We start from the raw sequence: 25,933 nt of genomic DNA, 5'->3' as shown, positions 1-25,933 counted from the left end.
GTACATACGCATTGATATGCCATGAGGGCAACTAGGGTAACAACTGTGTCTTCCAGGGTCTTTGTAACCTTTGCCAGAGCTACACATTTATGGCCCAATTGCAAAATCCAGCAGACTTTTGCCCTTTATCTGAATTTGATAAGGTTGACCACCCCTTCTTCTGGAAACTTGGCTTCGAGGACCCGTCCAAGTCCTGGGTGTCTTCCCATCTCTCTGGCAGCTCTTTCATATCTGACTTATCCGGCCCATCTGGCTCATCTGATACTGCCAGCCCCTACATGTTGCTCTTCCCCTGGGCTCCTTCCTTAGCTTTCATTTTAGCCTCCCCTTTAGCTTGCTTCTCATCCTCCAAACCCTCCCTAGGTGGCCTCATCTGTGCTAGTGGCTTAAACAAGTGTCAGTGTACTCTGTGACCCTCATTCTCTACCTCTTTAGTAACAATGACCAACTTTTGGGGGGAAGTACTTACCACATGCTGGGTACTGTGCCAAATGCATTGCATGCACTTTCTCATGAGGCCTTATTTTACAGATGAGGAGATAGATGCTTCAGGAAGCTAAGTGACCTGCCCAAGTCCACATAGATAGAAAGTGGGAGAAACTAGCCATAGAACTCCAGAGCCCTCTGTTAGCCCCCGACTGATACCAATTCCCAATGGTAGTATGAGTCCCTGCTCTTGGACACCTTCACCCCATGCTCCCTAGGCACATCAAATTCAAGATTAACCCTGATGTCCTCATTGGTCTCAAACTAGCTCTTCCTCCTGTGTTCCCTAATGAATGAGACTACCTTCCTTTCACCCCATGGCCCAAGCCAGAAAAAAAACCTAGGGATCACTTCAACTTCTTCTCTCACTCCACCCCCACTTGAATCACCAAGCTCTGTTGATTTGACTCATCCTCTTTCCCACAGATCCTTACGACTCATACTCTCAGGGTCTCCCGCAGACTCCGGCTCCTACCTGCTTCCACTCTTGGTCTCTCCTGCCCCAGTCTTCCCCATGCACCGCTGCCCAGCTGAGGTGATCTCTCCACATGCAATTTCATCGTTTCATGGCCCTCATTTCACTGCTGTCCTTAAAAGTGTTCAGCGACTCCTGAGCTACAGGAGAAAGCCCAAATTCCTTAGGACATTCCAGATCCTTCAGACCTGGCCCCTGCCAGTCTGTCCTACCTCATCTCCTCCACCTGCATTCATCCTCCAGCCATTCAGAAAAACTTGGATTTCCTGGAAATATGACTCCCTTTAAACATGCTGTTCCCTTTGCCTTTCCACTCTGTCAAAGTCTGATGAACTCCTACTCATTCCTGAAGATCCAGTTCAAAAGTTCTCTCTTCCATCAAGTCCCTCCTGAACCCCCAGGCAAAATTAATCCCTTTGATCCTTGTGTACCTAATGCATTTCATATAGCCCCCCTGTTGTGGCATACATCAGGGGCGTTATACTTACTTTTCCCTGACTGTCTCTTCTCCTCGATGATGAGCATCTCCAGAAATTAGCCTGTTGCTCTTTGGATTCCCAGCGCCTGGCACAGGGCCCAGCACATAACCTAAGCTTTCCAGATGTTTTCTGAATGAAGGTAAATGGAAGGTTGGTGAGCCAATTAAATAAACATTACATTTTTCTAAAGATAAGCCATCTCACTTGTATTATCCCCTATTTTAAATTTCATTTTGAGGGAGAAATTTAGTCCCTCTGTAAACTAAAGATGGCTCCTAAAGTTTCTGGAAGTTTGTGAAAGTGCCACCTACTATATTACTTACCATCTCAGTTCTTAGAAAGGTGAGGAAGCCACACAGTGTAGGGTGCCCACTGGGCCATGATATGACCACGTAATTCCCAAAGGTGAGGTCAGGTGACCTCCCTCACCACCGAGAGTCTCTCACTTTCCAGTTTTCACAGAATGTTTCCTTCTCAGCTAGAGAGCAGTCCCTCCTGTCCTCCAAAACATAATGAGGTGCTGCCCACTGACTTTTTTTACCTGAGTGATTTTTCCCCAAACATTAAAAAAAAGCTTCAAACATTTAGAAAAATTAAAAGAAATATAGAGTACACATCCATGGACCATCTAGATGCTACAATTAACATTTTGCTACTCATCCCTGTCACCCGGGCTGGAGTGCAGTGGTGCAATCTCGGCTCACTGCAACCTCTGCCTCCCAGCTTTAAGCGATTCTCATGCCTCAGCCTCCCAAGTAGCTGAGATTACAGGCACGCACCACCACACCCAGTTACTTTCTGTATTTTTAGTAGAGACAGAGTTTCCGTTTTAGTAGAGATGGAGTTTAGTAGAGACGAGGTCAGGCTGGTCTCAAACTCCAGACTTCAAGTGATCTGCCCACCTCGGCCTCCCAAAGTGCTGGGATTATAGGCATGCGCTACTGTGCTCAGCCAGTCCACCTTTTTTTTTTTTTTTTTTAATGATTTCAGTGTAACTTGCAAATATCAGTATACTTCACCCCTAAACCCTTCAACATGTGTGTTATTAACTAGGGTTCAATATTTGTGTATGGTTTTTTTTTTTTTTTTTTGAGATGGAGTTTCTCTCTTGTCGCCCATGCTAGAGTGTAGTGGAGCGATCTCGGCTCACTGCAACCTCCACCTCCTGGGTTCAAGTGATTCTCCTATCTCAGTCTCCCAAGTAGTTGGGATTACAGGCACCCACCACCCCACCCAGTTACTTTTTGTATTTTTAGTAGAGATGGGGTTTCACCATGTTGGCCAGGATAGTCTCAATCTCCTGACCTCGTGATCCACCCACCTCGGCCTCCCAAAGTGCTGGGATTACAGGCATGAGCCACCACACCCAGCCGTATGGTTCTTTTTTAAAGTACAATTTACATCCAATAAAGTGGACAAACTTTTAGTGAACCATTTGATGCATTTTGACAAATGACACAACCCCTACCAAAATATAGCACATTATCGTCACTCAGGAAAGTTCCCCCATGCTCCTTGAGTTGGAGGGATTTTAGCAACCCCACAGCCCCTCCTGTTTTCTTTCCCCAGAATCCCCCCAGGAATTTATGTTCTCAAGCCAGTGTTTTCCCAACACAGCAGCAACCTCTCCCTGGCCTTGTTTCACAGGTGCTCTCCCATTCTCTGCTGGCTCCCTTCTTGTTCACATGAACCTGGAGAAAATCTGGAATGGACCCCGAGATCAGTTTTCTCTCCCACAGAACTTTGCTAAAGTCTGTCTGGCTGCTGCAGTGACCCAGACCCTCTCCTTTCCCTTCGAGACCGTGAAGAGAAAGATGCAGGTGAGGAGTTATCCGAGCGGGATGGGGGGTGGAATGCTTTGCAGTGTTTGTGGGTGGGTAACAACAGCAAAAAACACCGACCCCAAGTGATGCCAGGTTTCCAAGGAGCTTCCAACTGCTCACACAAATACTGTGCAAACCCCCACGCTGTGGCATTTCTGCTGCTAACCTCAGAGCTGTTGGCTTGAGCCCAGGCTGCCTCCTCATTCCCATCCTCTGTTTTTTGGTCTTTTAAGAAGCCTCCAGGCCAGGTGCAGTGATTCACACCTGTAATCCCAGCACTTTGGGAGGGCTGAGGCGGGTGGATCACTTGAGGTCAGGAGTCCAAGACCAGCTTGGTCAATGGTGAAACCCCGCCTCTACTAAAAATACAAAAACTAGCTGGGAGTGGTGGCAGGTGCCTGTAATCCCAGCTACTCGGAAGGCTGAGGCAGGAGAATCACTTGAACTTGGGAGGCAGAGGTTTTAGTGAGCTGAGATCACGCCACTGCACTCCAGCCTGGGTGACACAGAAAGACTCTGTCAAAAAAAAAAAAGAAAAAAAGAAAAAAGCCTCCAGATGAGGCTTCCCTTTTCTTTCCTGACTTCCTGATTATATCACTTGTGGCTCTCCTTCCTCCAAGACCAGCAGAGAGTAGAATATTAAATGCAGCCTGCTAATAATGCTCCCTGTCCCTCCTGCCTCCACAGCAAGGATGCCACTCTTGCTTTCCAGACTGTGCCTTACCTCAGTGAAGCAGACTGGATAGGACCAACATAAGCTAGGAACTATAGCTAACAAGGGTCCAGCATCCCTGACTCCCTCGCTGAGGAAGGAACTGCATTTAAAATGGGGCAGCATCGGGCCGGGCGCGATGGCTTATACCTGTAATCCCAGCACTTTGGGAGGCCCAGGAGGGTGGATCACCTGAGGTCAGGAGTTTGAGACCAGCCTGACCAACATGGAGAAACCCTGTCTCTACTAAAAATACAAAATTATCTGGGTATGGTGGCACTTGCCTGTAAACCCAGCTACTCGGGAGGTTGAGGCAGGAGAATCGCTTGAACCCGGGAGGCCGAGATTGCAGTGAGCAATTGCACCACAGCACTCCAGCCTGGACAACAAGAGTGAAACTCCATCTCAAAAAAAAAAAAAAAAAAAAAAAGGGTGGCACCTTAGTGAGACCACTGAGGCAAAATCCTAGAATCAGAGGTTCCAAAGTGAGTAATTGACTTAGCCTAGAATAAGCCAATTTTGATCAAAGAAAAATCAGACTAGTTCAAATAAGGTTGGATGGGTAACAGTTATATCTGTACAGTGGCGGCAGGCCCAGAATCCTAGCAGGGCTGAGGTGCTGTATCTTCTCTTAGCCCTGCTCAGGCCCTTAAAATTCAAAAATAGCTAATGCATGCTGGACTTAATACCTAGGTGATGGGTGGATAGGTGCAGCAAACCACCATGGCACGTGTTCACCTGTGTAACAAACCTGCACATCCTGCACATGTACCACAGAACTAAAAATAAAAATTAAAATTAAAAAAAATATTCCACTTCCATGGGCTAGCCTGTCTCCATGGCCTCTTCTGGGCAAACCCTGATTTATACAAGCAATATATTCCTGAAGAACTCTATAGAAATTAATTTGGGGTCAGCTGAATCCAAGTTTAAATGATCAGTCCCAACCAAGTTTGGTTTTCCCCCGTGACTCTAACTTGTCCTCGCTTGCTCAATGCCCCTCCCCGCTCCGCTTTCCCTCTGTAGTATTCCTGGCTGCCCTGGGCCATCGCTTACCTCAGCACTAAACAGCCTGAAGGTGCTTATCAAAACTGCCTTCAGACAAATACACACTATGATTACACTCAATAATGCCACTCCACTCCCTGAAACTTTATCTGTCTGGGTTGCATTCCTTTCCTGTCCTTGTCCAAACAGATAATTGTCACATCATTGTAATGGTACTATAGGTGCAAAGTTTTTCTATTTGTTGGTAAGAAGTCTTTATATATTAAAGATATTAACCCTTTGTCATACATCTCACACATTTTTCCCAGTTTGACATTTGGGTTCACTTTTTTTTTTTTGAGAGACAGAGTCTTACTCTGACACCCAGGCTGGAGTGCAGTGGCACAATCTCAGCTCACTGCAACCTCCTCCTCCTGGGTTCAAGCGATTCTCCTGCCTCAGCTTCCCAAGAGCTAGCACTACAGGCATGTGCCACTACACCCAACTAATTTTTGTATTTTTGGTAGAGATGGGATTTCACTATATGTTGACCAGGCTGGTCTCGAACTCCTGAGCTCAAGAGATCCACCTGCCTCAGCCCCCCAAAGTGCTGGGATTACAGGCATGAACCACCGTGCCCGGCTGACATTTGGCTTCTAGTGCTGTTTATGTGTTAGTGGTGGTGGTGTTCTGTTGTATATATTTGTAGAATTTTATCTAATTATATCTATTACTCTTTTTTGTTTCTAACTTTGCTTTTCTGCTTAAATGTGAAGTCTGCTTAGTGCATGCTTATCCTTTTTTTTTTTTTTTTTTTTTTAGTATTTCTAATTTTTAAAATAATGCACATTTGGAAGGCCAAGATGGGAGGATCACTTGAGCCCAGTAGTTTGAGACCAGCCTTAGCAACATAGCGAGACCTTGTCTCTACTAAAAAATAAAAAATTACCTGGGCATGGGGGTGTGTACCTGTGGTCCCAGCTACTTGGGAGACTGAGGCAGGAGGATTACTTGGGCCCAAGAGGTCGAGGTCACAGTGAGCTATAATCCTGCCACCACATTCCAGCCTAGGTGACAGAGAGAGACCCTGTCTCAAAGAAAAAGAAAAAAAAAGCAATGCACATATACTTTAAAATGGTTAAAAATGGTTCATTTTATGTATATTTGACTACAGTGAAAAAAAAGTAATACACATAAGTCGTAGAAAATTTGGGAGATACAGAAAAATGCAAAAAGGAAAATAAATTACCCATAGCCCAACACCCATGGATTATAATGATTAATAGTTTTCCTCCTATGGATCTTCATACATATACATATACACACACACACATAAAAATATATGTAAGGTTATTTCTTTTACAAAATTGTGTTCACACTGTATATAAAAAGTAGTATCCTTAGGCCGGGTGCAGTGGCTCACGGCTGTAATCCCAGCACTTTGGGATGCCGAGGCAGGTGGATCACCTGAGGTCAGGAGTTCCAGACCAGCCTGGCCAACATGGCGAAACCCCGTCTCTACTAAAAAATACAAAAATTAGCTGGGCATGGTGGCACGTCCCTGTAATCCCAGCTACTTGGGAGGCTGAGGTAAGATAATCCCCTGAACCTGGGAGATGGAGGTTGCAGTGAACCGAGATTGCACTACTGCACTCCAGCCTAGGCAACTAGGCAACTCCATCTCAAAAAAAAAAAATTAGTATCCTTTTTTCACTTATTATATAATGGGTATTTCCCTGGGCCATTAAGTATTTAATTATCAAATAATATTCCACCATATGGATGTGCCAAAAATATGTAACAATTTCTCATTTTTTTAATATTTAGGCTTTTTCTAATTCTTGAGTTATGGTAACATTGTAATGAAAACCTTTGTATTCTTTTCATATCTGTGATGATATCCTTAGGCTATATTCCTAGAAATTGACTTATAGGTCACAAAATATGAACAATTCTAAGACTGTTCATGAAATATGCACTCCAGAAAGGTTGTAAGTTTGTAATTTCACCAGCACTAAAGGAGTGGTTCAACTTCTAAACTCCAAATATTAATTGATATTAATTATCAATACTGTCACTTTTTAAATCATTGTGAACCTAATAGCTGAAAAGTAGTATCTCATCATTTTAATTTTAATTTGATTGATTATAAGCAGGGTTGCATTGGCCCTTTGTATTTCTTTGTAAATTTTGTATTTATATAGTCCTTGCCCTATTTTTCTAGAATATTCAACTTTTTCTCTTCATTGGTAAGAAGTCTTTATATATTAAAGATATTAACCCTTTGTCATACATTTCATGTATTTTTCTCAGTTTGACATTTGGCTTCTAATGCTGTTTATGTGGTGGTGGTGGTGGTGGGTTTTGTTGTTTTGTTTTGTTTAGACAGGGTCTCGCTATGTCGCCCAGGCTGGAGTGCAGTAGCAGTTCAAGCGATTCTCCTGCCTCAACCTCCCAAGTAGCTGGGATTACAGGCACCTGCCACCATGCCTGGCTAATTTTTGTATTTTTTATAGAGACGGTTTCACTATGTTGGCCAGGCTGGAGTGGTGATGTTATGTTGTACATATTTTTAGAAATTTATCTAATTATATCTATTAGTATTATTTTTTGTTTCTGATTTTGCTTTTTTGTTTAAAAAGCCTTTTCTATCCCATAATTCTATGACTATTCACTTATATGTTCTTTAAATACTTTTTTAGTTGTGATTTTTACACTTGGCTTCTTTTTTTTTTTTTTCTTTTTTTTTTTTTTTTTTTTTTTTTTTTTTTTTTTTTTTTTTTTTTTTTGAGACAGGGTCTCACTACTGCCCAGGCTGGAGTGCAGTGGTGCGATCTCGGCTCACTGCAGCCTCGACTTCCTAGGCTCAGGTGATTCTCCCACCTCAGCCTCCCGAGTAGCTGGGACTACAGGCATGCGCCAACATACCCAGTCAATTTTTTTTTTTTTTTTTTTGAGACAGAGTCAGGCTCTGTTGCCAGGCTGAGGTGCAGTTGCACCATCTCGGCTCACTGCAACCTCCGCCTCCCTGGTTCAATCAATTCTCTTGCCTGAGCCTCCTGAGTAGCTGGGACTACAGGCACGTGCCACCATGCCCAGCTAATTTATTTTATTTTATTTATTTATTATTTATTTATTATTTATTTATTTATTTTGTAGTTTTAGCAGAGACGGGGTTTCACCATGTTGGCCAGGATGGTCTCGACCTCTTGACCTCGTGATCCACCCACCTCAGTCTCCCAAAGTGCTGGGATTACAGGCGTGAGCCGCCATGCCTGGCCATCATACTCAGCTAATTTTTCTATTTTTTGTAGAGACAGAGTCTTGCCATGTTGCCCAGGCTGGTATCAAACTCCTGGACTCAAGCAATCCTACTCATCTCAAACTCCCAAAGTGCTGGGATTACAGGCATGAGCCACTGTGCCCGGCCTTATACTTAATATTTTAATACATTTAGAATTTACCTGGTGTGGCAGGGTGCAGTGGCTTGTGCCTGTTATCCCAGCACTTTGGGAGGCTGAGGTGGGTGAATCACCTGAGGTCAGGAGTTCGAGACCAGCCTGGCCAACATGGTGAAACCCTGTCTCTACTAAAAATACAAAAAGTAACCAGGCGTGGTGACGCATGCCTGTAATCCCAGCTACTCAGGAGGCTGAGGCAGGAGAATCATTTGAACTCAGGAGGCAGAGGTTGCAGTGAGCTGAGATCGTCCCACTGCACTCCAGCCTGGGCAAGAGAGCAAAACTCAGTCTCAAAAAAAAAAAAAAAAAAAAAAAGTACTGGTGCACAGGTGCTGTGGCTCCTGCCTGTAATCACAACACTTTGGGAGTTTGAGATAGGTAGAATCACTTGAAGCTAGGAGTTCGAGACCAGCTGGCCAACATGGCGAGACCTATCTCCATAAAAAAATACAAAAATTAACTGGGCACACCTGTAGCTGGTGCACACCTGTAGTCCCAGCTACTTGGGAGACTGAGGAGGGAGGATCACGTAAGCCCTGGAGGTAGGGGTTGCAGTAAGCCATATTTGTGCCACCACACTCCAGCCTGGGTGATAGAGCAAGATTCTATCTCAAAAAAAAAAAAGAATTTCCTGGTGCATGATGTGAAGCAGTCATCTAAGGTTTTTTTTTTTTTTTTAATAGTTTACCAATTGTTTAAGCACCATTTTTTAAATAATTATTCTTTTCTCCACTCTTTGTGCTGCGACTTTCGCCACATACTGGGGTCTCTGTCTATCTTAATGACCATAACTTTAGAAAAATGCCTTTTTTTGTTGTTGTTGTTTTTGAGATGGAGTGTTGCTCTGCTGTCCATGCTGGAGTGCAGTGGCGTGATCTCAGCTCACTATAACCTCCACCTCCTGGGTTAAAACGATTCTCCTGCCTCAGTCTCCCGAGTAGCTAGGACTGCAGGCGTGTGCCACCACTATGCCTGGCTAATTTTTTGTATTTTTAGTAGAGATGAGGTTTCACCATGTTACCCAGGCTGGTCTCGAACTCCTGACCTCGTGATCTGCCCTCCTTGGCCTCCCAAAGTGCTGGGATTACAGGCATGAGCCCCCACCCCTGGCCAAAAAACACCTTTTAATGTCTAGTGGAATATAGCCCTCCTCATTGTTTTTCTTTTCAACATTTCCTTGATTATTTTCAGGCATTTGTTCTTCCTGATAACTTTAGAATTACCTTGTGATTATGACTGCAATTATGTAAAACCCATACACTTGGAGTAATTTATGTAAAATATTTCATCTTTTATTCAGAGACACAGTATGTCTCTCCTTTACTTTCAGTCTTCTTTCTTTAGCTTGAACCAGATGAAATTACCAATATTCAACTTTGTTGACCTCATTCAAACAGCAATTTCATCTAGTTCAAACCTTAGAAAAGTTGTTTTCTTCACAGGGTAATTATGCTGTCTCCAAACAAACAGAAAAATAGTTTCTCTTTAAAAATCTGGGGAGAAGTAGGGTGGGAAAGAAGTATGATATACTTTAAGTGTTTTATCCATTTTTTTTTAAATCCTGGTCCTAAGAATTTCTCACTGCCTGTGGCGTCTCTCCAGCACTTTCTGCCACTTCATGCATAGTTCAAGGCTTCTCGAGCTTAGCTTCCTCCCCATAGTGGGCCAGTCCAAAACCAGCGCCTTGAGCCTCAAGGGGTAGGGCTAGTCAGTGAAAAAGGGTTTCAGGCCAAATGCAGTGGCTCACATCTGTAATCCCAGCACTCTGGGAGGCCGAGGCAGGTGGATCACCTGAGGTCAGGAGTTCAAAACCAGCCTGACCAACATAACAAAACCCCATCTCTACTAAAAATACCAAAAAAAAAAAAAATTACCCAGGTGTGTTGGCACGTGCCTGTAGTCCCAGCTACTTGGGAGGCTGAGACAGAAGAATCGCTTAAACCTCAGAGGCGGAGGTTGCAGTGAGCCTAGATCACGCCACCACACTCCAGCCTGGGTGACAGAGTGAAACTCTGTCTCAAAAAAAAAAAAAAGAAAGAAAGAAAAACGGTTTCAGATGAAGTCCAATGACATCTAAATGGGATGGGGGAAGGGTCCCAGTCTTCCCCATAAACCTTAGTTTTGCTTTCTCTTCCTGGGAGCTAGAACAGTGACCTCATCTGGGAGAATCCAGCCAACACTGCTTTCTACACCATCTGCATGCTATACCCCTACCACAACAACCCACTATAAACTGGGGTAAGATACACTAGAAGTCGGTATTTGGGGGTAATCCTGATCATCTTTTTCCTTGTATGGGAGCCTTCCAGATAATGCATATATAGAGCATAAGAAGAAGTTTTTAAATAGATGCAAAGTCATGATGATTGTATAAAAAAAAAAAATCTGAAGAGGTAATTGCACCGTTTTCACAAAATAGGATCAGCATGTAATTATGAATAACAATATAAATGTCATCTAAAGATACAGGAAGTGAACTTTTAGGGTTTCAGTGAAAGTGTTATTTTGTAGGGGTTAATAAACATACTAATACTTTGTCCACCCTATATTTAAAAAAATATATCACCCCCAAGACAGAATTGCACGCTGCTTTTAAATGCAAACATGGCATTGGGCTTTTCTGGCCATTAGATGTCACTGCAGTAAATAGAGAGTAGCTGAGCACCACCTGATTGGAGCCTGAAGTTCAGTGATCTCTGTCGAGTTAAAAACTTCATAATCCCTGCTTGAAATCCATCTTCGGTTTGCAGACTAAGAGGCCTAGAAACCACAGGCTAATGCTAAACTTGTTGGTTTTGTTGTTATTGTTATTTGTCCTACAAAGCACACACTCCAAATTTACCAAGAGAGGGCTTTAAAAACAGTCTGTCCCCGCTGGAGCAGGCAGGGTTTGCCAGCAGAATAAGTAACGAGGGACCTTTGCAGGGCCACTGGGCTGCTCTGACCTGAGCGCACTTAATGGCAACATTTGCATTCCATTGGCTTTCCCCATTGCACTGCCTGTCATGAAGCAAATCAATGGCAGGTGTCTGTTGGATAATGCGCTACACAGGGAATTTTTCTCAATCCCTGCACTGACTGGCCCCTTTGTCTGGATGTCTCTTTCTCTTAATATGCTTTTCTCTAGACACACACAGCCCATTTAATGGCACATCAGGTTGGAACTCCTTTGAACATAATGATAGTAATCAGAAGTCTTGTTTAACCAGCTGAGCCCTTCCTTCATCATGCTTACACTCATTTTATCCCTTTTTCCTTTTCTTGCCTTGGCTCCTGGCTGGCATGCTAGAGAGTGAAGAGGTAAATAAATATGCATGTGCATGTCTTGATAGAATGACTTCTGGTGGGAAGGGGGGTGGGGCAGGCCTGTGCAGACATGGAATGAGGTGCCCCCAACTTGGTGTGCTTTCACGAACCCCAACCACCCTGCCTGAAATCCCCTTCTCCACACTTCCGTGCATCTTAGCTCAAGCCCTTCCAGGTATAGCCTGGCCTTTTCGTCTATTTCCCACACCTAGCCCAAGGCCTGGGCCAGAAGAGATGGCAGAACTTAGTGTATTCAGAGAAAGGTAGGAGGGGTAAAATATTGACAGAGATGAATTCATCTGATCAATCTGTATACCCCGAATAAGAACCAGGGAGTCCTGAGAAAATGGCTCTCTGCACAGGTGCATATGGAAAAGAGAGGGAGATAGGCTGGGGAATACTGCCCTGAAAATCCAGGGAGCAGCTGAGAATGTAGGAGCCTTGGAATCTGGCAGGCCTTCTGAAAGGATCAGGAGGGAGGCACCAGACACATGCTTGGTTCCCCCACAACTCTGCCTGACACCCTCCCCTATTGCCCATATTAGGCGTCTCCATTTCATCAAATATAAAACCAAGTATGAGCCTGTTGCTTTATACCCCAGTGGACTTTGACCCCATCATAGCTCACAAGGTAAGCAGGATTGGGCCAGGTCAGCATTTGAACTGAAAGCACATAAGATGAAGGACAAAGGTGGTATCTGAGTGGTACAGCTGACTGAGCAGAATACACATGGTCAGTGAATAAACAGAGGCCCCAGCCTACTCAAATAGAGATGCTCGACACCTCGGGTTACCTTTGCTGAATTGGATACAGTCACTTCATTCATTCCCTCTCAGGGCGCTCATCCCCTCTTGTAGTTTTTCATTTTCATATCTACATCTTCAACCCTGACCTCCCTTCTGAGCCATGGTCCCACATTTCCCACAGCCTGCTCGACATCACTATTGGGCTATTGTATCCCCACTGTCACCTCTAACTTAGTATGCATCAAGCTGACTTCTTCTTTTCCTAACACTGTCATCCCAGAGTTTTCCATTTCAATTCCTTCATTGCCCTAATGACTCAGGCTGGAAATCCACAACTTGTGTTTGACTCTTCCCCTTCCCCTCACGCAGTCAACCTTGAGCCCAGTTGCTTCTTCATTCCTAATGTTCCCATGCTGGTCTTTCTTTCTGTCACTGCCTCTTGCCCTAATCTTGGACCTTACCAGCTCATATCTAGGCTATGACAGTAATCTCCTCATTGGTCTCCAGGATTAATTCTAAAAATGACCTTAAGCATTGAATATTAATATGTACCAGGTACTGTGCTAAGTGCTTCATGTTCATTATCTCATTTAATCCTTACAACAGCCCTATAAGGTGGGCACTGTTATTAAGTCCATTTTACAAATGAGAAAACTGAGGCACCAAAAGGTTCTATAGCCTGCAAGTTCACCCATGCAGTAATTGAGCTGGGATATAAGCCCAGGGAACTTGTCTCCAGAGTCAGTGCTCATTTCAGTCCTCTCCAGCCCAGCCCATATGGGATTCTGTCAGATGAGTCTTTCTCAGATCTGTCTGTATTATATCCTTTTTTTTTTTTTTGTGAGACAGGGTCTTGCTCTCTCTCCCAGGCTGGAGTGCAGTGGCACAATCACAGCTCATTGCAGCCCCAACCTCCCGGGCCTAAGCAATCCTTCCACCTCAGCCTCCCAACTGGCTGGGACCACAGGCATGCGCCACCTATGCCTGACTAATTTTTTAAATGTTTTGTAGAGATCGGGTCTCCTGGTCTCCTTATGTTGACCAGGCTGGTCTCAAACTCCTGGGCTCAAGCCATCCTCCTGCTTTGACCTCCCAGAGTGGTGGGATTGCAGGCATGAGCCACTGTACTCAGCCTATTGTGTCCTTCTTGATTGTCCCCAGAGAAAAAAGGCTGAGCCCCTTGGCTTGGCATGTTTCCCTTACCAACTCTGCGATCCTCGTTGCACAGAGGCCCTTTATATAAGAAGTTACAAAAACAAATGCCTGCAGAAACTTGGAAGTAACATGAAAAAGAGAATGTAGGGAATCCCAGATAACGTATATTCACCCTGTAAAGAATAAAGCCTTCAGGCTGGGCCTGGTGGTCCACGTCTGTAATCCCACCACTTTGGGAAGCCAAAGTGGGTGGATCACTTGAGGTCAGGAGTTCAAGACCAGCCTAGCCAACATAATGAAACCCCGTCTCTACTAAAACACACACACAAAATTAGCTGGGCGTCGTGGCAGGTGCCTGTAGTCCCAGCTACTCAGGAGGCTGAGGCAGGAGGATAAGTTGAACCTAGGAGGTGGAGGTTGCAGTGAGTTGAGATTGTGCCACTGCACAGCCTCGGTGACAGAGCGAGACTTCATCTCAAAAAAAAAAAAAAAAAAAAAAAAAAAAAAAAAAGCCTTCAAATGCATTCTGAGCCATCATGGCTTTCAAAAGCATTCTGAAGAGCTAAACTTCACTGTGCTTACAAAATGTGATTTGCATCTAAATATGGATAGCAGAAAGGAATAAAGAGAGCCAGTAGAGGCTGTGGCCAGTTCCTCTCCTCCAAAGGACAGATGCCATTTAGAAATGTAGGCCCAGTTTTCAAAGGAGTCTAAAATCCAGATTTTTATGTAAAATCTCCCAGTTTTTCACGGCTGGCAAATGAAAATTGTTAGGTACTGGCTGGGCTAAACAAAACACACATTTGTTTGACCTCTGCTCTATTCAAGCCTCCAAGTTCATCAAACTAATCTTCTTAGCCCCTTCTCCCAAGCCCTGAAGACTAAGTGCATTTCACATTCCAGTCACCAGGCCTTTGTTCATGAGGTTACCTCTGTCTTGGAACATCTGTCCCAATTTTCTTAAAGACTCAGCTGAGGTTTGTCTCAGTGATGGCTGTCTTTTCTGACCTACTATAGCACATACCTGTTGTTTAAGAAATGAGTTGGCTTTTCCAACCCCCAAAACAGCTGTCCTATCTTGATGGATCAAGGTAGATGTTTTGCCTTTGTAGAACCACAATGGAGGTGCTTCAGCCCACTTCGGAGGGGATTCTGTGGCAAGAGAAGCTGAGTTAACTAACAATCTACTCAGTTAATAACTACAGATGCTGTATTTTCACTGTCCCCCACCCAACCCCCAAGGGCATAGTTATTTTGTTCTAAGAGCTTTCTGGGTGAATACCACCCCCCACCTTTTTTTGTGTTTTTTGTTTTGTTTTGTTTTGTTTTTTAAACAGAGTCTCGCTTTGTTGCCCAGGCTGGAGTGCAGTGGTGCAATCTTGGCTCACTGCAACCTCTGCCTCCTGGTTCAAGTGATTCTCCTGCCTCAGCCTCCCGAGTAGCTGGGACTACAGGCATGTGCCACCATGCCCAGCTAATTTTGTATTTTTAGTAGAGACGGGGTTTCACCATGTTGGCCAGGCTGGTCTTGAACTCCTGACCTCAGGTGATCCACCCACCTCAGCCTCCCAATGTACTGGGATTACAGGCATGAGCCACCGTGCCTGGCCCAATAACCCCTTTTAAATGATGCTTTTAGCCTATATGTGCCCTCTGATCCAGCCAGTTTCTTTTCCATGGCATTTCTCTCCATGCCCTACCTCTTCCCATCTTAACACTATTGCCCTGGTGTCCCATCACTATAAAAGCCACCTCCTGAAGTCTTCTCCCATCTCCCCAAGCAGTAGTCTCCTGCTCCTGAATAGCTCCCTCTTGCTAGAGCTGTCTTATGACCCATGCTACATGCTTCCTTTCATTATAATCTTTTGTGTCCCTTATTTCCTCTAGATTGCAAACTCTTTGCCTGTGGGAAGTATGTCTTACACATTTGTATATCCTCACAACATACAGCCTCATGTAGCAGACACCTAATACTTGTTTAAAAATGAATGAAGTTTAGGGACAACTTAGGAGATCTCACTCTCTGCTGGGTGAGTCCCAAGTCCGTGTGGCTGTACCTACCCAAGATGAAAGTAAGAACACCCAAGCCTGCCTCCTGCTCAACTTGCTGCCCTAAGAAAACCTCTGCATGTCCCCTGTCTAAAACTGTCTATGCACTTCACTCTGAGAATGCACTGTCTTCCATCTCCTACCCTAGCAATCAGGTTCTATGCATCTCAGTGCAAACAGCCGTTAACATTTCAGGATAGACAAATATGCTAAAAGGACAGAAGGAAAAATTCTTGACACCGTCTTGATTTACACTTCCTCTTCATTCCAGCCTCCTGGCGCTTTGTATGGTGGCTGGAAGTGCTTGACAAATCATAGCACCATCAAATTTATACAGTTGTCCCTAGGTATCTGCAGGCCATTGGTTGCAGAACCCCTCTCTGATACCAAAATCCACTCATTTCTCAGCCCTGAAGTCGGCCCTGTGAAACCTGTGGACACAAAAAGTTGGCCCTCCTTATACAAAAGCCCCACATCCCAAATTTGGTTGTGGATGCAGAACCCACAGAAACAGAGGGACCACTGTATTTATTGAAAAAAATCCACATATAAGTGAACCAGGACAACTCAAATCCATGTTGTTCAAAGGTCAACTGTAAGCCAGGCACGGTGGCTCCTGTCTGTAATTCCAACACTTTGGGAGGCCGAGGCAGGCCAATCACCGGAGGTCAGGAGTTCGAGACCAGCCTGGCCAACATGGTGAAACCCCCATCTCTATGAAAAATACAAAATTATCCCAGCATGGTGGCCCATGCCTGTAATCCCAGCTACTCAGGAGGCTGAGAAAGGAGAATCACTTGAACCCAGAAGGTGGAGGTTGCAGTGAGCTGAGATTGCACCACTGAACTCCAGCCTGGGCAACAGAGCAAGACTCCATCTCAAAAAAAAAAAAAAGGAAAGAAAAACAAAGGTCAACTGTATTTTGTTAGTTGATTGCTTTCTGTAAATATGACCAGATCTGAATGAATGCATGTAAATCTATGCTGCACTTTGTTGGGGAGGTTTTTGTCAGGGATAAGGATGGGGGCAAACTATGTTAAGGGAAGTGATGACAAGAAAGCCTTCCCTGCGATTAAGAAATTATAATAATATATACTTACCTGGCAGGCGAGATACCATGATCATGAAGGTGATTTTCCCAGGGCGAGGCTTATCCATTGCATTCCAGATGTGCTGACCCCTGCGATTTCCCCAAATTTGGGAAACTCGACTGCATAATTTGTGGTAGTGGAGGACTGCGTTCATGCTTTCCTCTGAGGGAAAAAAAGAAAATAATATAATAATAACTACCACTTATTGGTCATTTAATGTGTACAAGGCCGTTTATTCCATTTAACTGTCTATTGACCCTATGAAATAAGTACTCTTAGTACTCCTGTTTTATAGATGAGGAAACAAGGCACAAGGTGTAAGTCACTTACCCAACCATCACATAGCTAGTAAGTAAGTGGCGGAGCTGGGACTCGAACCTATGTCTCTCCTTCCTCAGGCCCTTCCTTATTCACCAAGAGTACAGGAGCCTAATCCTGTAGGCGAGGTAATCGGATCATTTCGACTTCAGTTCCCTTGCCCCAGGTGCCGGACTAGAGGATGAGGGAGCAGGAAAGCAAACTTTGATATTGGGAGTCCACAGCCTCAGTGCAAGAGGAGTTGAGAAAATCAATACTTTGCAAGCTCAGAAACTGACAGGCCAGAGTCTTGTCTTATTCCATTCAGGCTGCAATAACAAAATATCATAAACTAGATGGCTTATAAACAACCAAAATGTATTTCTCACCATTCTGGAGACTGAGAAGTCCAAGGTCAAGGCAGATTTGATACCTGGCGAAGGCCAGCTTCCTGGAGCCTTCTTGCTTTGCCCTCGCATGGTGGAAGGGGGAGCTAGCTTTCTTGCATCTCTTTTAAAAGGACCCTAATCCCATTCAATGAGGGCTTTGCTTCCATGGCCTAATCACTTCCCAAAGGCCCTGCCTCCTAAAACCATCACCCTGGGAGTGAGGATTTCAGCAGATGAATTTTGGGAGGACACAAACACTCAGAGCATAATGAGCCTGGCTTTGGCCAGGGAATGGTTAACTCGAGTTAGAGAGAGAAAAAAAATCTTTGGAAAACTGGGCTGTCCTGGGGCCTGCTTTAGTCCCTGGCAGTCTGGCAATGGAAAGCCCTACTTGTGGTTTTGACTTGAGAAGCCATAATGAGCAGTGAGCCACAGGCATAGACCATTCAGTAGCCACAGGCCTTTGGCCAGCCTTGAACGACAACTGCTCAGAGGGACTGGGAAGAAAGCCCGCCTACCACAGGGGGCAGGGCAGGGAGCAGAAGCAAAGCCCCAGAATGGGAGAGTAAATTGCAACTATCCCTGCGAGGAGGTGCTAACAAAGTTCCAGGTTTTCTGCCTACTTTAGTATTTCCCGGTTGGCATAGCATCTACTCTCAGTAGGAACAGAGTTTTGTTTTCCTAACAGAGTCAAATTACCTGTCCAGAGGTACAAACACTGCTAGGTTCTGAGCCTTCAGGGTAGTGGGAGAGGAGGGCAGCCTTACCTTTAGTTTGTTGTATTTTCAACTGTCCCTGCTGTTATCTTACTTTTAGGTCTGGCCCCTTTGTGAACCAAATTCTTCTAACTGAGTAGCATTGCGTTAGCAGTCAGAAAAAAAAAAAAAAAAAAAAAAGATGCTTTTCAAATATAGGTAGATATCTAGGCAAGGTGGCTCTGTATGAGCATCACTATTAAAGTGAAAGGAAAGGAAAAGTCTCCCCCCACCCTTTTTTTTTTCAGAAGATATAGAGTGCCCGAAATACTTTAGGGATGGCAGCTGTAGAGCATGGAAACAAAACTAGTCCCTGGAGGGAAGGCAAGGAAGGCATGGGGAAGAGCCTTCCTAACTCCACTGAGTGTAAAATCACTCTGTCCTCTTCACCTGACCTGAGCTGGCTTATTCCTTGGAACAGATAAAGATCTGGGAGTCAAAATGATCACCCTGTGCTGAGCGGGCTTCTTTGAACTCCAGCTAAACAGTAACAGCACGTAAGATAGGATCTTCCCACCCTCACTCCCCACTTCAAAGTGGAGGTGAAGAGGGAGGTAAGGGAAAGGGAGAGAAAGGTCCCAGGAAAGGTCTGCTGTCAACAGGGAGGACCCGCAGCTGGCTGGGAGCATTCACAGGAAGCACCAATTTTCACCTTTTTTCTGCAGAGCTGTCGCTTATTTGCCTATGATGGCTGTGTTCCTCTTAAGGCTGTAATGGGCAGACTAGCTCAGTGTGTAAGTGTGGGCTTTGGATCCCATCCTTGCCCCTTACTCCCGCTTGAACTTGTGTATACCACATAACCCTTCTGAGCCTCATCTTCCTCATCTGTTTTGAGGGTAAGAATGGTGCCTCCCTCATCTACTTGCAGGAAAGACTAAATTCGTTTAGTGCAAATGCAGAGCCAGGTCCGTAATAAATACTCTCAATAATGCTAAGATGCCATGTTTATTGTTCTTGAAGCATCACTTCAAAATCTGTGCACAGCATGGAAGGCCTGATTAGAACCATAAAAGCCAGTCCAAGGCCAGGTGCGGCGGCTCACACCTGTAATCCCAGCACTTTGGGAGGCCGAGGTGGGCGGATCACTTGAGGCCAGGAGTTTCAGACCAGCCTGGCCAACATGGCGAAACCCCGTCTCTAATAAAAATTTAAAAATTAGCTGGGCATGGTGGCATGTGCCTGGAGTCCCAGCTACTCAGTAGGCTGAGGCATGATAACCACTTGAACCACGGAGGTAGAGGTTACAGTGAGCCAAGATCACGCCACTGTATTCCAGCCTGGGTGACAGAGTGAAACTCCATCTCAAAAAAAAATCCAGTCCAGATGCGTTTCCATGCTTCCTATGATTACTGCAAACACACAAATGAGCTGGGGTCACAGAACCTCAATAGACCCTCAATATGTATAGCTAATGATGAGCAGCAACAGGAGTCGAGAGTTCGTACAGAATTTTTTGGTTTGGTTAGTGTAACAACAGGCTTTACAGACAGGTTCCATGCGCAAGCACTGCACACATCTGTATGTTCCCAGCCTTCTGAGAACTGTCACTGCCAAATCTTTTCCTTCACCCTCCCCACCCTATCTCAACCCCAGGCAAGGTGACACTCTCAAAGTTGGCACAGCAGGCAGCACATGCCAGGTCTGTGACCCAGGCCTCAGCAGCTCTACTCACTTGCATGGCAATTGCTTTCTGCAGTCGGGCCCAGCTGCTCTTTGGGTTTCCCCACCCCCACCCCCAATCACCACACAGGAACTGGCTGTTTCTCTTCTCTCCGTCCAAGCTGAATACTAACCTACTGTGGTTTGCTTGCTTCCCCCATCGTGATCGCAGGCTTTCTGAGCAGCTAGTCAGCCCTCTAGACTGCCACTGAATCGGGAGGCATTCACGCTATAGGGGATCAAGGGGAGCTTGTAGGCTTGCCTTGCTGGTGGGCAGCCGCCTACACCCACTCATACCAGTGTCCCCGCTGCAGAGCCCAGGTGCTTCCCAGATGTACAAGGACAACTATTCGGGTCCCGGCTATGCCAAGAGAAACATGGGTCATGTGGTTCACAGGACAGAAAGGTTCGTTTACTCCAATATGATTGGCATGGTTTTTTTTGTTTGATTATTGGAGATTTGCCAAAAGACTGGCGCCTTCTGCCACAACCGCCTCCCCCACATATATGTCCTCAGATGGTTTGTGAATTGGGCAGCTTAGTCATCAGGTCGTGTCCTCCACATCCACAGAAGATACAAGGTGTTTCCAGATAACATGCAGAAGGTTCTGAGCTCCTTCCTGTGTGCTCCAACTCGAAGACTCTTTTCCTTTCCCTATGAATTTTTTTCCTTTTCTTTCTCTGGTCTTTCCTTCTTAACGCCCTTTTAAAATTAAGTATTCTGTCTTTTGAGTGGGTAACACATACACATGATACAAAATCCAAACAGTGCAACGAGTATATGCTGAAAAGTCAACCTCTCTAACCTTTGTCCTTAGCCACCCAGCTCTCCTGTGAGTCAATATTGTTGTTAGCAGTTTCTTACCTGTATCTTCCCAAAGATGATCTATACAAAGATTCACATAAACTTGTATATTTATGTTCTGTTTTTAGGTCAGCAGCAGCACACTACATACACTCTTCTGTGCCCTGTTTTTTTCTACCTGAAAATGTATCTTGGCTGGGCACAGTAGCTCACACCTGCAATCCCAGCACTTTGGGAGGCTGAGGCAGGTGGATCACTTGACGTCAGGAGTTCAAGACCAGCCTGGCCAACATGGTGAAACCCCGTCTCTACTAAAAATACAAAAATTAGCTGAGCTTGGTGGCAGGCACCTGTAATTCTAGCTACTCGGGAGGCTGAGGCGGGGGAATCACTTGAACCTGGGAGGCAGAGGTTGCAGCAAGCCGAGATCACACCATTGCACTCCAGCCTGGGTGATAAGATTGAAACTCCGTCTCAAAAAAAAAAAAAATCTTGGAAATGATATCACATCGATCCAGATAGAGCTGCCACATATTTTTCATTTATGACATAGTATTCCACAGTATGATACACTGTTTATTTAACTAGTCCTGGATTGATGGACATATGGATTATTTCCAGTCTTCTGCTATTACTAACAATGCTGTAACAAATCTCCTTGTTACATACATTTTTCACGCACATGCAAATAGATCTGTAGGATAAACAGGGGTCCCCAACTCCTGGTCTGTGGCCTGTTTAGGAACCGGGCTGGCCCACACAGCATGAAGTAAGCGGCCAGCAAGTGAGCATTATGGCCTGAGCCCTGCCTCATGTCAGATCAGTGGTGACATTAGTGTCTCATAGGAGTGCAAACTCTACTGTGAGCTGTGTGTGCAAGGAACCTAGGTTGCATACTCTTTATGAGAATCTAATGCCTGATGATCTGAGATGGAACAGTTTCATCCCAAAACCATTCCCCCCAACCCCTTGTCCGTGGAAAAATGGTCCTCCATGAAACCAGTCCCTGGTGCCAAAAAGGTTAGGGACTGTTGGGCTAAATTCCTAGAATTTTTGCTTTGGTCAAAGGGCATATGTGTCTTGCATCTTTTTCTTATTTTTATTTTTTTGAGACAGAGTCGCCAGGCTGGAGTGCAGTGACAGAATCTCAGCTCACTGCAACCTCCACCTCCTGAGTTCAAGCAATTCTCCTGCCTCAGCCTCCCAAGTAGCTGGGACTACAGGCACATGCCACCATGCACAGCTAATTTTTGTATTTTCAGTAGAGATGGGGTTTCACCATGATGGCCAGGATGGTCTCCATTTCCTGACCTCATGATCTGCCCGCCTCGGCCTCCCAAAGTGTTGGGATTACAGGCATGAGCCGCCGAGCCCAGCTGTGTTTTACATCTTTATGAATATTGTTCAGTTATTTCAGTACTCATGGAAAGGTTGAACAACAAAAATGCTGCCTCTGTTGGAAGACCTCTGAGGAATTTATCACAGGAATAATCAAGTGCTTTGCTTTTAAGTCTTTGTTCTTTATTTGTATCTACTGCAAGTTTGTTCTTTCTTTCCTTCAATATGTATTAAACACCTCTACTGTGCACCAGGTAAGCTTTGAAGCCAAAACCATAAACACAACAAATGTGGTTGCTGCCCCCACGGTATTTACAGTCTATGAGATGGAGCAGTTGGGGGCAGGAGTACACATGAACGAAATAATTATACACTGAGTCATTACAAACTGTGTTAAGTGTCATGAAGGAGAAGCACAGGGTGACTGCAAGTGTTCAATAGGCTCCTGACTTCATGTGGAGGTCTCAGAAGACTTCCCTGGGGAAATGATGTTTATTCTGATCAATAAGACAAGACTTAGCAAGGCCGAAGAAATGGCAGGTTTGAAGTCCTAGAGGAAGGAAGGAGCACGGATTCTGGCTAGCAGCATGGATTACAGGATCTGGAAAGGGTCTTCAAGGTCATTGTGTTTCAGTCTCCTCATTTGACATGTGAGAAGACTAAAGTTTAGGGAGCTAAATGACTTGACCAGGGTTATACAGATAGTAACAAAGTCAGGCCGGGCTGCTCTGATAGTTTCAGATGATGCCAGGTTGCAGAATCCAGTGTGCTCATCCTGGGAGCTGTGGGTCTGAACTAGACAGCTATGGGATAGTTGCCTGGGTTTGTGTAGGAGGACTTAAGTTCAGGTTCTTGTGACAAGCTGCCTGACATGTTTCATTTCTCTTTACTAGTAAGATACAGTTTGGATGAATGGCCATTCCAATCTAGCGGGTTGGTTTGGTCTTCAGCATACTTGTCTTTCTTACAAGTTTGAATAATAATAACAACAATGATGGTTAATTCTTTAGCGCTTGCTCTATGTCAAATACAGTTCTAAGCAATTTACATGTATTAAATCATTTGACAGCAGTTCTGTAAGGTAGGTGTTATTATTTTTACCCCATTTTACAGATGAGGAAATTGAAGCTCCAGAAGGTAAAGGCACTTGCCGACCATCACAGAGCTAGTGAGTGGCAAAGCGGGGGGACTCAGTCCAAACAGTCTGGCTTCAGGACCCATGTGCTTTGTCTCCCAGGCACCCTCTGTGTCAGCAGCAGGTTGATGAACTCGAGTTTGAGCCCAGAGCTGCCTTGTGCCATGGAAGGTCCACATCAGTGGCTCTCAACGCTGGCTGCACATCAGAATCAGCTGGGGAACTCGTAAAAAGTGCTAGTGTCCAGGCCCTCATCTCCGTTCAGTTAAATTGCGATCTCTAGGGGTGGATCCCAGTCACTGAGGGTTTTTAAAAGTTTCCGCGGTCAGCCTAATGCGGCTAAGGGTTGAGATGTACTGGGATCTAGCCTTGCCATTCCTTTGCCCTTTGGGAGCAACCAGCAGCCCATACTTGCCTTTGTATTTTGGACACCCAATTAGTAGGACACTTGTAGAGGCACTTATTCATACCACAGCACAGGCTCCTGTCTCGGCATAAAGAACTCATTCAGTGTACATGCTGTGGCAGCCACATCCACCAATGATGTATGGCAACAAGTCTGTAAAGGGCTGAGAGAGTATTTCCAGTCCTGAGCATCAGGAGACAGTGGAGCTTAGTGGAGTGGAGCTTGGCTCTGAGTCAAACAGACCCAGATTCAAGTTGATGCTTTGTGTCATGGTCTGTGATTTTAGAGACTGGTGTTTATCCTCTCACCAACTCCATTTTGTCATCTATATAATCAAGCTAATACGATAATACTACCTCTTTCATGAGGCTTTTGTGAGGATTAAATGAGATAGTATATAGAAAGCAATCAGTGGGCCAGGCGCAGTGGCTCATGCCTGTAATCCCAGGACTTTGGGAGGCCGAGGTAGGCGGATCACCTGTGGTCAGGAGTCCGAGACCAGCCTGGCCAACATGGTGAAACCCCGTCTCTACTAAAAAATAGAAAAATTAGCCAGGCTTGATGGCAGTCACTTTTAATCCCAGCTACTCAAGAGGCTGAGGCAAGAGAATCGCTTGAACCTGGGAGGCGGAGGTTGCAGTGAGCCAAGATTGCGCCACTGCACTTCAGCCCAGAAGACAGTGAGACTCTGTCTCCAACCAAAAAAAAAAAAAAAAAGAAAGAAAGAAAGAGAAAAGAAAAAAAAAAAAAAGAAAGCACTCAGTGCTAGGACATTTCTTTATTTCATGACTATCCATGTAGCTTATGTGAGTAAACAGCTGTGTTTGGGAAAAGCTACTAGTGACACTGATATTGACAGGAATTTGACTTGACATTTAATGAGTGCCTGGTATGTACAATGGAGAGTGAAAGATCCTGAAGAGCTAGGATGACTAGGAAGGCCCCGTGCCTGCTGATTGGCTTGCTGGCTGGGAGGGAGCATAAAGACTTACACCCAGATAACTCATATAAGGTAGAGTGTGCCACAGCAGAGGTCTAAATGAGAAGCTAAGGGAGGCCAGGTGTGGTGGCTTATGCTTGTAATCCCAGCGCTTTGGGAGGCTGAGGCAGGTGGATCACTTGAGGTTAGGAGTTCGAGACCAGCCTGACCAGCATGGTGAAATCCCGTCTCTACTAAAAATACAAAACAGCTGGACATGGTGGCGGGCACCTATAGTCCCAGCTACTTGGGAGGCTGAGGCAGGAGAATTACTTGAACCTGGTAAATGGGGAGGTTGTAGTGAGCCGAGATCGCTCCATTGCACTCCAGCCTGAGTGACAAGAGTGAGACTCCACCTCAAAAAAAAAAAAAAAAAGCTAAGGGAGCACAGGATATGGAGAGAGAGAGAGCCCCAATTCAAACAGAAGCTGGAAAACAATTATAAAATAACCAAGGAAATATGAATACTAACTGAACTCAATATATGATGATATTAAGGAATTATAAATTTTTAGGTATGATAGCAGTATTATTATACATATATTTTTAAGGAGCAATTATAGTTTAGATAAACATAATTCTAATTAATAATATGTAAGATGAATTGAAATGATGTCTCATGGGGGTAGAGATGAAAGAAGATTGGCCACGTATAGCTAATTGTTGAAGCTGGGTGATAGAACTTTGTGTTCATTTTACTGGCCTCTCTACTTTTATATATGGTTGAGATTTTTCATAATAAAAAGTTTTAAAAAGAGGGCCGGGCACAGTGGCTCATGACTATAATGCCAGCACTTTGGGAGGCCAAGGCGGGCATATCACTTGAGGCCAGGATTTCGAGACCAGCCTGGCCAATGTGGTGAAACCCCGTCTCTACTAAAAATACAAAAATTAGCTGAGCGTGGTGGCACACACCTGTAATCCCAGCTACTCGGGAGGCTGGGGCAGGAGAATCACTTGAACTTAGGAGGCAGAGGTTGCAGTAAGCCAAAATCGTGCCACTGCACTCCAGCCTCAGTGACAGAGTGAGACTCCGTCAAAAAAAAAAAAAAAAAAAAAAAAAAAGTTTTCAAAAGAGGTAAAGTTGCGGCCGGGTGCAGTGGCTCATGCCTGTAATCCCAGCACTTTGGGAGGCCGAGGCAGGTGGATCACGAGGTCAGGATTTCGAGACCAGCCTGGCCAAGACGGTGAATGCCCATCTCTACTAAAAATACAAAAAAAATTAGCCGGGTGTTTGTAATCCCAGCTACTCGGGAGGCTGAGGCAGAGAATTGCTTGAACCGGGGAGGCAGAGGTTGCAGTGAGCTGAGATCGTGCCATTGCACTCCAGCCTGGGCAACACAGTGAGACCCCGTCTCAAAAAATAAAAAATAGAGAGAGAGGTAAAGTTGAAGAAGAG

At 44.9% G+C, this 25,933-nt stretch overlaps 1 protein-coding gene and 1 non-coding gene across 2 annotated transcripts in view; both read left to right on the top strand.

The window, feature by feature from the left end:
* The window catches only part of SLC25A43 (solute carrier family 25 member 43), a 48,908-nt gene that overhangs the window by 8,271 nt on the left and 14,704 nt on the right, over window positions 1-25,933 (top strand). Inside the window, exon 3 of the mRNA XM_008019417.3 lies at window positions 3,088-3,260. Within this exon, the coding sequence (XP_008017608.1) occupies window positions 3,088-3,260 (173 nt within the window). The remainder of the gene's footprint in view (window positions 1-3,087; window positions 3,261-25,933) is intronic.
* On the top strand, window positions 16,773-16,936 carry LOC119621028 (U1 spliceosomal RNA). The gene has a single exon (XR_005237561.2). It is a non-coding gene; the product is annotated as a U1 spliceosomal RNA (small nuclear RNA).

The sequence above is a fragment of the Chlorocebus sabaeus genome, chromosome X (assembly GCF_047675955.1).
Source record: "Chlorocebus sabaeus isolate Y175 chromosome X, mChlSab1.0.hap1, whole genome shotgun sequence".
NCBI lineage: Eukaryota > Metazoa > Chordata > Mammalia > Primates > Cercopithecidae > Chlorocebus > Chlorocebus sabaeus.
The sequence above is the reverse complement of the archived record's forward strand: the minus strand, read 5'-3'. Positions and strand labels throughout refer to the sequence as shown.